The sequence below is a fragment of the Neoarius graeffei genome, chromosome 21 (genome assembly GCF_027579695.1).
Source record: "Neoarius graeffei isolate fNeoGra1 chromosome 21, fNeoGra1.pri, whole genome shotgun sequence".
NCBI lineage: Eukaryota > Metazoa > Chordata > Actinopteri > Siluriformes > Ariidae > Neoarius > Neoarius graeffei.
The window spans coordinates 45,994,065-46,006,964 of NC_083589.1; the positions used below are offsets into that span (position 1 = coordinate 45,994,065).

At 42.8% G+C, this 12,900-nt stretch overlaps 2 protein-coding genes across 2 annotated transcripts; one reads left to right on the forward strand and one right to left on the reverse strand.

Moving 5' to 3' along the window:
- Nucleotides 1-324: 324 nt before the first annotated feature.
- Nucleotides 325-3,975, forward strand: bik (BCL2 interacting killer). The gene is made up of 6 exons (XM_060903239.1): nucleotides 325-401; nucleotides 499-527; nucleotides 2,630-2,733; nucleotides 2,912-3,052; nucleotides 3,185-3,299; nucleotides 3,537-3,975. Exons 3-6 carry the CDS (start codon nucleotides 2,639-2,641, stop codon nucleotides 3,636-3,638), a joined length of 453 nt encoding a protein of 150 aa, XP_060759222.1. The 5' UTR covers nucleotides 325-401; nucleotides 499-527; nucleotides 2,630-2,638; the 3' UTR covers nucleotides 3,639-3,975.
- A 45-nt stretch (nucleotides 3,976-4,020) lies between these two features.
- On the reverse strand, nucleotides 4,021-10,467 carry mcat (malonyl CoA:ACP acyltransferase (mitochondrial)). The gene is made up of 4 exons (XM_060903238.1): nucleotides 9,797-10,467; nucleotides 5,331-5,418; nucleotides 4,998-5,215; nucleotides 4,021-4,893 (listed from the first exon to the last, which is right to left on the reverse strand). The coding sequence occupies exons 1-4, from the start codon at nucleotides 10,229-10,231 to the stop codon at nucleotides 4,480-4,482; spliced, it is 1,155 nt and encodes a 384-aa protein (XP_060759221.1). The 5' UTR covers nucleotides 10,232-10,467; the 3' UTR covers nucleotides 4,021-4,479.
- Between the last annotated feature and the right edge of the window lie 2,433 nt (nucleotides 10,468-12,900).

Consider the following 12,900-nt stretch of genomic DNA (forward strand, 5'->3'; position numbering starts at 1 on the left):
CAGTTAAAACCTACTCACGTCTGGAGGAAATCAGAACGTAAATCAGAACATAACGAAGGAAATCAGATATCTAAATATTTTGGAACAATTATGTTGTATTCATTTATATGCATGTTTTAACAGGGACCTCAATGTGAGATGGAAGGGTTCATGTTAATCTGCTTTGCTGAACAGGAGCTATCCGAGTATCAGTACTTTGGCTTTATCAAAAGGACAACTAAGCATGAACCATGGACTGTGAGAAGAAAAGTTAATACCGAGGACATGGAGAGTGTCCTCTAGTGGATGCAGTTCAAAATGAATGCCTGTCTCTTCTTTCCAGGAAGGAAAACTCCTAAAGGCGTGGCTTTATCATTGCTGAAACAAACACCTGTAACCGAAAACCATTAAAGGACGCTGCTGTAAGTGACTCTGCAAATATTATTTATTTGAGTGGAAAATGTTAAAAATGAATATAATAGATTACTTTCCATTTTATAACGGATATTTGTGTTACAGGGCGGCGTCCATTCTAATCTACAATTGAGGTACGTGTTTATGTTGTTTCTCCCTTTGTTACCTGTCCTTTGTTAGATAAGGGAAACATGGCTACTGTCACACTATAAGCTGTTGGTTCATTTAAAACATCCTACTGCATATAAAATTAGTGTGTTTAATTAATACGAGGCTGGAGTAAAAAAAATAGTATGTTTAATATGAAGATGGAAAACCAATATCGAGTCTTGAATACTGTTTGAAGATTATCATTTTGAAAATGATCTTTGTTTCGTGTTTATAGCAGATTGTGTGGGGTAGGTAAACAAATAAACCAATTTCAAAAACAATTCCGGTTGTAAATGACAGTGCGCATGGGACAAAGCATATTATGACAATATTCACATTACTGTATTAGGTGGTAAAAAGAACATGATGTACAAATGTGTTTATTTCATTTGCTCAGCTCTGAGCAGTTTGGCTGATTTGAATATATTTGCCTTAACCTTTTATCTAGGAACACACACGAACAAAAGGGTTGCATACACACCATTCCTCAATGCATTTACACTCTCCAAATATTTTATCAGGAATACTATACTAAAACTGGGTAGGATGGCCCTTTGCTCACAAACCAGTATCAATTCTTTGTGGCATGGATTCCCCAGGATGTTGGGAGCATTCCTTTGAAATTCTGGTCCATGTTGACATGATTGCATCATGCGGTTCCTGAAGATCTTTCAGGTGCACTTTCATGCTGCAAATTTCCCATTCGACCACATCCCAAAGGTGTTCCATTGGATTCTTGTGACTGGGAAGTCCATTGAAGTCAATGTTGTGTTCAAGAAACCAGTTTGAGATTACTCTTGCTTTGTGACATGATGTATTATCTCTGGAAGTAGCCATTAGGCAATGGTAAATTGTGGCCATGAAGGGACACACATGGTCAGCAACAATACTGTAGCATTCAAGCGATGATTGGTATTAACAGGCCTAAAGTGTGCCAAGAAAACATTCCCCACACCGTTACACCACCACCACCAGCCTGGACTGTTGACACAAGGCAGGTTGGGTCCATGAATTCATGCTTTCGGCACCAAATTCTGACCCTACCAATCGTGTACCTTAGCAGAGACAGATTCTTCAGACCAGGCTACATTTTTAGAGTCTTCACCCATCCAGTTTTGGTGAGCCTGTACCCCTGCAGCCTCAGCTGCCTGTTTACATCTGACAGAAGTGGAAACCAACATGGTCTTCTGCTGTTGTAGCCTGTCTGCCTCAAGGTTCGACATGTGCATTCTGAAATGCTTTTCCGCTCACCACGACTGTACAGAGTAATGACCCGAGTTACTGTAGCCTTTATATCAGCTCAAACCAGTCTGCCCAGTCTCCACCGACATCTCGCATCAACAAGGCATTTACATCAGCAGAACTGGTGCTCGCAGGATGTTTTTTTTTTCTTTATTTTGCCCTTCTGAGTACACTCCAGAGAATGTTGTGTGTGTGAAAATCCCATATCAACAATTATGTGAACATTACCTGAAGCTGCCGGCCAGTAGCTGCATGATTTTATACATTAAACCGCTGGTACATGTTTGGCTGATCAGATAATGCCATGAATATGTAAGTGTACAGCTGTTATAAAATGCTCAGTGAGTGTATATTGCATAGAGTTATAATTTAACAGCATTTTATTATTTTGTATTAGTTCCACTTCCTCATCATTCAGCTCTCGTATCGACAGACTAAATCTGATTATAAGTGGCGTATTTCTGATTTGTTATGGCACACGGCCTGAAAAGTTATTTACTGGAAAAGGGAAAGTAATATGAACGGCGAATAAGGTGTAAAACTGGAAACTACCGTGGATGAGCTCATCTTTTCACTCTCCACTAGCAACACAATGGAACACACCCAGTATGCAGACGAGTCATGTGACTGTGTTTACATGACAGTACAAGTTCGGTGAAAGCCATAAAAAAAGGCAACCACAAAGAGCACAGTGAAACCCAGCACGGCTCTTAAACAAATAACCACTTAAAGCAAGTTAAAAAGAAATCGAGGAGAAAGATATTGAACTGATATACAGATTCAAGGATACATAGATGTTCAAATATAAATATAATAGACTCTATAAAATATTCTCTCTGTTCAGGATTACAAAATGGTGGAACAAGCACTAGTAGCGAACAGTGCCGTTTCCCCTCAGGCTGGACCTGGCGAGGTGGAAAACTACATTCCCTCCAATATCAACATGAGGTAGAAATTAAATATTATATATACACATTTCCAAATCCATGTATAAGCTTTTACACAGTTATCCCAATGTGCTAATACTCTGCTTTCTTTCATCCATCAACAGATGCATCATTTTGCTGAGCAGATTATTGTGTAGATCGAAATTAAGCTCTGATGATGATAAAAATGTTTGTTCTAGGAGAGCTACTCAAATAATTGGCCATCAGCTGGCTCAGATCGGAGATGAACTGAACAGTAGGTGGAGGGAGAAGCTCCCCCAGCAACAACTCCTACACTGGCAGGTTTATCCAAACATACTGATTTGGAGAGCCATCAACAGGTAAGTGAAATGTTTTAACCATGCATTACCTAGTGAGGAAAAGGGAGAAACAAAGCAATCTATCTGTGGTTCATCGATGGAGAAGCAAAGTGAAACTGTAATAACAAAGTAATATGTAAATATGTAATACAGGAGGATCATAGGCAGCCTTCAGTGGTCTAAGATCATGCCGATGGTAAGAGCATCCAGGCTGGTTCCAGAGCTGCACACACAAGCTTGCCAAGCAACTATGAAATGGATCAATTGGGTAAGAGAGAATTCTTTCTGAATTATTTATTTAGAGAATAATAATGGGATAAGGCAGAATGTACAGGATAAAGCCAATGTACTGCACATGAATATTTTATATGACCTCTTAAGAAAAAGGCTGCATCTAGACCATAGATAGAACAGTGATGGGCTACCCAAGAATGAGACTGCATTCGGATTGCCTCAGCTTTTTGTTGTTTCTTGCATTCTGGAATTTTTTCTTCTCTTCACACAGGTGAAGCCACACTTTCCTCATTGGTCCTGGAAGACAAAATACGTTCTCGCTTCTGCTGCCCTGCTGGTAGCTGCAACTGTCTTTAGCGCAACCAAGATTTAAACCAACATTCAGAAAAAGGGCCAAGAGCAGGTCTTTGGTGGATCTACGAGTGGGTCAAGAAGGATAAAACGTGTTCATTTTTATATAATTTTGTATGATTGTTTTCTACCTGATTGCAACTTGAGTGCTGGTTCACATGATTTTTGTAAGTTGTCGGATGCCGTTGTTGGTTTACAGTAGGGTCTGTTGCTGGTTAATTGGGCCATATTCATTCTCTTACCTCTTCCTGTAAAAGAACTGCTCAACTATTATAGGAAGCTGGACTTTCAATTTGATGTCTTCACTGCAAAGCTAATAATAATAATAATTATAATAATAAAAATGTTATTGGATTGAATATTCACTTGTGGGTTTTTTCTTTCATCATTTGGAAAACAGGATATAAAACGATGTCTTGACATTTATTCTTGGCTTACATTACATGACATTACAGGCATTTAGCAGACGCTCTTATCCAGAGTGACATACAACATACCTAGAGCAGCCTGGGGAGCAGTTGGGGGTTAGGTGCCTTGCTTAAGGGCACTTCAGCCATTCCTGCTGGTTCAGGGAATCAAACCAGCAACCTTTTGGTCCCAAAGCTGCTTCTCTAACCATTAGGCCATGGCTTCCTCCGTTATTTTTTTATCCAAGTTAAACAGTTCACACAATTTTGCCACAAATGCAGAACCACTAAACGCAATGTCGTCATAACATTAATCTGATAAGACTACAAGAAATGTAGCAAGCTAACTGACACAACCTCAGTGAATTCTGGAAACCTAGCAATATCATAACTCATTTAAGAGAGTGTGGTAATTTAGAAAATCTCATTGTGCTGCCATTTCTTAAACATCATCTCTCAATCATCGTGTGGCAGTGCCACATCAATGTGTGTGTAGTTCTTAAATGCCTTCATGTTGCACTTCTGTAGCGTAGCCCCCAGTTGTCTCCCAGGTCCCACCTCGTATGTGTTAGGAAACTCCTGGCCCCGAGTCCGCTCATAAATCTCATGCAGCGTCTGCTCCCACTTCACCGGTGACACCAGCTGCTTGGCCAGCTGCCGCCGCACATGTTTTTCTTGCATGTAACGCTTTCCATCGACATTGGAGTGGACAGCAATCTCTGTCCGGCGCACCTCTAATTGGCGCAGCGCGTCGCTCAGAGGCTGCACGGCCAGCTCCATCAGCTCTGTATGGAAAGCCCCGCTTACCGGCAGCAGCCTCGTCCGAGCAAAGTGCAGCCGCTTTGAGTTTTTCTGGAGGAAATCCAGTGCCTGAGGAAAGCAGGAACAGTCAGTTGTGTGATAAACACTTGAATCCCATTGGATTGCAATACTTCACTTCAAATTGTTCCAGCTCATGAAGGACTTATTCTTACCTCAAGATGTCCAGCGATGACCCTCCCATCTGGAAACAGGTAGTTTGCGATGGAGCAAACAGGATTCTGTATACCCACAGACAGACAGTGATCTCTAGCTTGAAGGCAGGCGTGTTTGTAATTGGCTTGAGGTCTACCGATTACAGATAACATTCCACTCGGGGTTACATCAGAGGCTTTCTGCATGGCTTCTGCTCTAATTTTCACTGCAAAAAGGGCTACACAAAATTCTGCCATTAGTCTAAACTTGCAAGCACGATGCAGGTCGGATTTACATAGAACAGCAGGATTTTATTTTCCTGAATCTACAGAATAAATAAGCACGAGTCTTACCTTCGGCAAAATCCATTGCACCAGAGAAGACCAAAGCAGCAAACTCCCCAACACTGAAACCAGCAGCAGCAACACAGTTCTCTATCGCCTGAGGAAGGGCAGGTATGGTTACACCTGACTGACTTTTTCCTCCATCTGGATTCAGATAAATCCAACCTCCCGATAAGGAGATAAGACTGACTAATGGCCTGATTCGTCCTCATACTCAAGATTTCCACCAGTTCAACAGCGGACTTCATCCAAAATTACATAATTTTGTTCTAACTATTATATTCTATGTTTAATATGAATATTTTCCACCAAGAGTTCATTAATTCTTGACCATGATGGCTTACCAGACACAGACAATTCAATACTTTTATTAGTTGTGCCACTGGTGAATTTACATTGCAACTTGCTCTAACATTACGACATATTTTTGACTGCCTTAAACTCCTTCTCTGAGCTTTATTACATTATTTTTAATTTAACTGCCACAAGTTAAAATATTCTGGGAATCAGTTTAATGGCCGCAAGTGAATTACACTGGAACACAAAAGCATGACTGTGTTTTATATCAGATTATTACATTATGGTATACCCACTGTAAACTGATTTTTTTTCCCTTTAAATATTTCTAATTTGTAACGCTCGACTCAGTTAAAGCCATGTTTCATACAAAAGCCAAACATGGTAAAGAGAAAAGTTATAACTGAAAACATTAAACTGTTGGTTTGGTCATCTGTAAATAAGCCACCTTGTTTACAAAAATCACACCCAGGACTATATTTGACGTGCACCTTCTCACTGTAGATGGCATGCAGAGGCTAAAACAAATCAGCTCAAAGAAAAATCAAACCTCCAGGTTTCATTCTGCATCATCACCTGATATGAACGTCAGCTAAAAAGGTATGAAAGCTACATGAACCTATAGCCTAGGCTAGAAAGAAGTCAGCCCCAGCCTCACGTCTTCATACTAATCTGTGTAACAGAAAATCATCTGTTTAAAATGAACACCTTATACTTATGTATTTTTATCTTTCAAATATAGAAAGGGGTGTGTGTGTGGTGGGCTTAGTCCTGGAGTTCCTTTATATCAGCTTCCCCAGGTATAGTGTACAGTATATACTGTTGCATTATTTAGTAGAAATGCAATTTTCAAACTCAGGGTGTTTCACAATGTCAAGGAAGGGTCCTTAAAGGAACAGTCCACCGTACTTCCATAATGAAATATGCTCTTATCTGAATTGAGACGAGCTGCTCCGTACCTGTCCGAGCTTTGCGCGACCTCCCAGTCAGTCAGACGCGCTGTCACTCCTCTTAGCAATGTAGCTAGACTCAGCATGGCCAATGGTATTTTTTGGGGCTGTAGTTAGATGCGACCAAACTCTTCCGCGTTTTTCCTGTTTACATAGGTTTATATGACCAGTGACATGAAACAAGTTCAGTTACACAAATTGAAACGTAGCGATTTTCTATGCTATGGAAAGTCCGCGGGCGGCACGGTGGTGTAGTGGTTAGCGCTGTCGCCTCACAGCAAGAAGGTCCTGGGTTCGAGCCCCGTGGCCGGCAAGGGCCTTTCTGTGCGGAGTTTGCATGTTCTCCCCGTGTCCGCGTGGGTTTCCTCCGGGTGCTCCGGTTTCCCCCACAGTCCAAAGACATGCAGGTTAGGTTAACTGGTGACTCTAAATTGACCGTAGGTGTGAATGTGAGTGTGAATGGTTGTCTGTGTCTATGTGTCAGCCCTGTGATGACCTGGCGACTTGTCCAGGGTGTACCCTGCCTTTCGCCCGTAGTCAGCTGGGATAGGCTCCAGCTTGTCTGCGACCCCGTAGAAGGATAAAGCGGCTAGAGATAATGAGATGAGATGAGATGGAAAGTCCGCACTATAATGACAGGCGTACTAACACCTTCTGCGCGCTTCGGCAGCGCATTGATATCTGAGCTCCGTATCAATGCGCTGCTGAAGCGCGCAGAAGGTGTTAGTACGCCTGTCATTATAGTGCAGACTTTCCATAGCATAGAAAATCGCTACGTTTCAATTTGTGTAACTGAACTTGTTTCATATCACTGGTCATATAAACCTATGTAAACAGGAAAAACGCGGAAGAGTTTGGTCGCATCTAACTACAGCCCCAAAAAATACCATTGGCCATACTGAGCCTAGCTACATTGCTAACAGGAGTGACAGCGCGTCTGACTGCGTCTGACTGACTGGGAGGTCGCGCAAAGCTCGCAGAGGTACGGAGCAGCTCGTCTCAATTCAGATAAGAGCATATTTAATTATGGAAGTACGGTGGACTGTTCCTTTAAAGGCTGCATTTCAAGGATGCCACGTTATTCAATATCGTCACAGGATTGCTCCGATGTCAAAGATCTTTTGAATTTTATCAAGTACCAAGTCCTTCATTCTGAGAATTTTCATTGATGCATGCATGTATCCTCGGTGTTCTTAAAAGCACCAGCAATCCTATGTCTGTGTACAAAATGGGAACTTTTCAATAACACACACCTGCCTAGCCTCTGAAGGACCTGGCTTGGAAAGAGCCGTCCTATTACATACAGTGGTGCTTGAAAATTTGTGAACCCTTTAGAATTTTCTATATTTCTGCATAAATATGACCTAAAACATCATCAGATTTTCACACAAGTCCTAAAAGTAGATAAAGAGAACCCAGTTAAACAAATGAGACAAAAATATTAGACTAGGTCATTTATTTATTGAGGAAAATTATCCAATATTGCATCTCTGTCAGTGGCAAAAGTATGTGAACCTCTAGGATTAGCAGTTAATTTGAAAGTGAAATTAGAGTCAGGTGTTTTCAATCAATGGGATGACAATCAGGTGTGAGTGGACACCCTGTTTTATTTAAAGAACAGGGATCTATCAAAGTCTAATCTTCACAACACATGTTTGTGGAAGTGTATCATGGCATGAACAAAGGAGATTTCTGAGGACCTCAGAAAAAGCGTTGTTGATGCTCATCAGGCTGGAAAAGGTTACAAAACCATCTCTAAAGAGTTTGGACTCCACCAATCCACAGTCAGACAGATTGTGTACAAATGGAGGAAATTCAAGACCATTGTTACCCTCCCTAGGAGTGGTCGACCAACAAAGATCACTCCAAGAGCAAGGCGTGTAACCGTTGGCAAGGTCACAAAGGACCCCAGGGTAACTTCGAAGCAACTGAAGGCCTCTCTCACATTGACTAATGTTAATGTTCATGAGTCCACCACCAGGAGAACACTGAACAACAATGGTGTGCATGGCAGGGTTGCAAGGAGAAAGCCACTGCTCTCCAAAAAGAACATTGCTGCTCGTCTGCAGTTTGCTAAAAATCACATGGACAAGCCAGAAGGCTGTTGGAAAAATGTTTTGTGGATGGATGAGACCAAAATAGAACTTTTTGGTTTGAATGAGAACTGTTATGTTTGGAGAAAGGAAAACACTGCATTCCAGCATAAGAACCTTATCCCATCTGTGAAACATGGTGGTGGTAATATCATGGTTTGGGCCTGTTTTGCTGCATCTAAGCCAGGACGGCTTGCCATCATTGATGGAACAATGAATTCTGAATTATACCAGTGAATTCTAAAGGAAAATGTCAGGACATCTGTCCATGAACTGAATCTCAAGAGAAGGTGGGTCATGCAGCAAGACAACGACCCTAAGCACACAAGTCGTTCTACCAAAGAACGGTTAAAGAAGAATAAAGTTAATGTTTTGGAATGGCCAAGTCAAAGTCCTGACCTTAATCCAATGGAAATGTTGTGGAAGGACCTGAAGCGAGCAGTTCATGTGAGGAAACCCACCAACATCCCAGAGGTGAAGCTGTTCTGTACGGAGGAATGGGCTAAAATTCCTCCAAGCCGGTGTGCAGGACTGATCAACAGTTACCGGAAACGTTTAGTTGCAGTTATTGCTGCACAAGGGGGTCACACCAGAGACTGAAAGCAAAGGTTCACATACGTTTGCCACTCACAGATATGTAACATTTGGATCATTTTAATCAATAAATAAATGACCGAGTATAATATTTTTGTCTCATTTGTTTAACTGGGTTCTCTTTATCTACTTTTAGGACTTGTGTGAAAATCTGATGATGTTTTAGGTCATATTTATGCAGAAATATAGAACATTCTAAAGGGTTCACAAACTTTCAAGCACCACTGTAAACATCCTTGACCTTGAGAAACACCCATTGTCACAGTGTTCAACTTGTAGATCAGAGGTTCCCAACCCACCCTATGTTGTGCATGTTTTAATCTTTTCACTGCTCTAGAACACACTTCAACTGATGGTGAGTCTGGTGTTGTGAAAGTACCCGGATGTTTTACTACCTCATCCAAAGGGGCGTGGCTTCAGTTGGTTGTAGGTGGTACCCAAAAGCACGTGATTATTATACATTATGTTTGGCTTACTTTGTACAGAAGAGAAACGTGGATATAAAGTGATTTTGACTCCACCAGTGTGATTGAACACTTACAGCAGGGTTTTCATGATTCAGTCTTTCCACAGCAGCTAAAGAGGTGACAAACACCGCCGGCTGGCAGTGTACAGTCTTCATCAGGTCCTCCTCGGGTCCGTTTAAGCACAGGGACAGAAGATCATAACCCAGAACTTTCTCAGCCACAGTGAACATGTCCTTCACGGTGCTGTACTTGAGCAGTCCTCTGCCCATGCCCACAAACTGACTCCCCTGCCCAGGGAACAGCAGCACGGACACCTGCCCCGGAGGTTTCCTCGCCCTTTGTCTCTTCTCCTCCTCCTCCTCCTCCTCCTCTTCTCCTCCTCCTGACACCTGAGTTTCCTCCGGATTCTGAACATGATCACTGAGTTCTCCGCGATGAATAACAGCAGCCCTGCTGCAGAAACCCCGAACTATTCCAGTCCTACACTTAACTACAGCCATCAAACTCATTTCAGCACACGACCCGATTAACTCTATACAGACCTTTGCTAAAAATCCATGTTCAACTCTGGAGATTATATTTCTTGACAATTTTATTCTCGTAGCAAGAAATGCATCATTTTTATAAATTATAAATAAGTACTTGTACCCATTAGTATCACATTGAACTATTTAAACACCATGCTTCCGCTTTCTCTTCTTCTATCGTAGCACTAAACAGCACACTTATCGCCCTCTGCTGGCCTGGAGCTTCTTCCTGTTCTTTACGTAGCCGTGTTGAGTTTTAAATAATATTTATGCCTAATAAGATTAACATGGATTAATTTTGTATCAAATTTAAAAAAAAAAATCTCCGTCTCCAGTTTGCAGGAAATAAAAATGATGCTGAGATACGCCTTTTTCAGGAATACAAGAAAATCCCACAGGTTCAGAGTGGCTCTGATTTGTATTTCCAAGCACACGGCCTCGATGATTCAGATTCATTTACTCATTTTCTTGATGGTTCAGATTCAGAGACTCACTGACTCGATAACACACATGAGATATTCACTGGCTCTGTGACTGAGATTCAGAAACCCACTGGATATGCGATTGAGACTTGGAGACTCGGTGACTATGATTCAGAAACCCACTGGATATGCGATTGAGACTTGGAGACTCGGTGACTATGATTCAGAAACCCACTGGATATGCGATTGAGACTTTGGAGACTCGGTGACTATGATTCAGAAACCCACTGGATATGCGATTGAGACTTGGAGACTCGGTGACTATGATTCAGAAACCCACTGGATATGTGACTGAGACTTTGGAGACTCGGTGAATCTATGATTCAGAAACCCACTGGATATGCGATTGAGACTTGGAGACTCGGTGACTATGATTCAGAAACCCACTGGATATGTGATTGAGACTTGGAGACTCGGTGACTATGATTCAGAAACCCACTGGATATGTGACTGAGACTTTGGAGACTCGGTGAATCTATGATTCAGAAACCCACTGGATATGCGATTGAGACTTGGAGACTCGGTGACTATGATTCAGAAACCCACTGGATATGTGATTGAGACTTATAGACTCGGTGACTCTATGATTCAGAAACCCACTGGATATGCGATTGAGACTTATGCCGCTTTTCCACTACCAACGCGGCTGAGTTGGGCTGAGCCGTGCCGTGCTGAGTCGAGCTGAGCGGGGCTGTTGGAGTTGCATTTCGACTACAACCGCGCTGAACCGTGCTGGCTGGAAGTGGGTGGACACATTGGGTGGAGTTAGCGAAAGTGGGTGGACGTCACGTGATGTCGTTAAGCAGCGCAAACAGTGACATCAGTGACCTTTTAAGCGGTAGTCTCACGACCCGAATAGTAAACAATAAACATGGAGGACATGGAGTCGTTAGTGGTGCTGGTCTTGGTGCTGTGGCTTGTTGTCACCGACAACGCCAACAGATACTGGCAAGAGCATATAGATGAGGCGAGGCGCATAAGGCTTCATAATTCTCGTAATTCTCCTTCTTCCGGGTTTACGGTGTTTACAGATCCCAGCGTGCTCGCGGGGCGTGTGTGGGCATGTGAGGACACTCCTCCTCACCAATCAGTGCACAGGGGAGTGTCTGCTCATGCCCCTAGCCTCACTCGGCACGGTTTGGCTCGCTTCAGCCCTACTCCAAAACCGTGCGAGTTTTAGGGGCTAAGCAGGGCTTAAGCGAGCCGAGTCGTGCTGTTTTTTGGTAGTCGAAACGCGAGCCGTGTCGGGCTGAAATGAGCTGAAGCGAGCTGAAAAAGGGTAGTGGAAAAGGGCCATTAGAGACTCGGTGACTATGATTCAGAAACCCACTGGATATGTGATTGAGACTTTGGAGACTCAGTGAATCTATGATTCAGAAACCCACTGGATATGCGATTGAGACCTACTTCAGCCCTACTCCAAAACCGTGCGAGTTTTAGGGGCTAAGCAGGGCTTAAGCGAGCCGAGTCGTGCTGTTTTTTGGTAGTCGAAACGCGAGCCGTGTCGGGCTGAAATGAGCTGAAGCGAGCTGAAAAAGGGTAGTGGAAAAGGGCCATTAGAGACTCGGTGACTATGATTCAGAAACCCACTGGATATGTGATTGAGACTTGGGGACTCGGTGACTCTGTGATTCAGAAACCCATTGGATATGCGATTGAGACTTGGGGACTCGGTGACTCTGTGATTCAGAAACCCACTGGATATGCGATTGAGACTTGGGGACTCGGTGACTCTGCGATTCAGAAACCCACTGGATATGCGATTGAGACTTGGAGACTCGGTGACTCTGTGATTCAGAAACCCACTGGATATACGATTGAGACTTGGAGACTCGGTGACTCTATGATTCAGAAACCCACTGGATATGCGATTGAGACTTGGAGACTCTGTGACTCTGTGATTCAGAAACCCACTGGATATGCGATTGAGACTTGGAGACTCGGTGACTATGATTCAGAAACCCACTGGATATGCGATTGAGACTTGGAGACTCTGTGACTCTGTGATTCAGAAACCCACTGGATATGCGATTGAGACTTGGAGACTCGGTGACTATGATTCAGAAACCCACTGGATATGCGATTGAGACTTGGAGACTCGGTGACTATGATTCAGAAACCCACTGGATGTGCGATTGAGACTTGGAGACTCGGTGACTATGATTCAGA

What these genes read in the sequence shown, in the direction of transcription:
- mcat (XM_060903238.1), bottom strand. Translation starts at nt 10,231, where the DNA reads ATGAGTTTGATGGCTGTAGTTAAGTGTAGGACTGGAATAGTTCGGGGT. An exon ending in TGCAATGGATTTTGCCGAAG is followed by an intron (nt 5,216 to 5,330) that starts GTAAGACTCGTG and finishes AATTTTGTGTAG; the next exon opens with CCCTTTTTGCAGTGAAAATT. An exon ending in TCATCGCTGGACATCTTGAG is followed by an intron (nt 4,894 to 4,997) that starts GTAAGAATAAGT and finishes TGCTTTCCTCAG; the next exon opens with GCACTGGATTTCCTCCAGAA.
- bik (XM_060903239.1), top strand. Translation starts at nt 2,639, where the DNA reads ATGGTGGAACAAGCACTAGTAGCGAACAGTGCCGTTTCCCCTCAGGCT. An exon ending in ATTTGGAGAGCCATCAACAG is followed by an intron (nt 3,053 to 3,184) that starts GTAAGTGAAATG and finishes TATGTAATACAG; the next exon opens with GAGGATCATAGGCAGCCTTC. An exon ending in CTATGAAATGGATCAATTGG is followed by an intron (nt 3,300 to 3,536) that starts GTAAGAGAGAAT and finishes CTCTTCACACAG; the next exon opens with GTGAAGCCACACTTTCCTCA.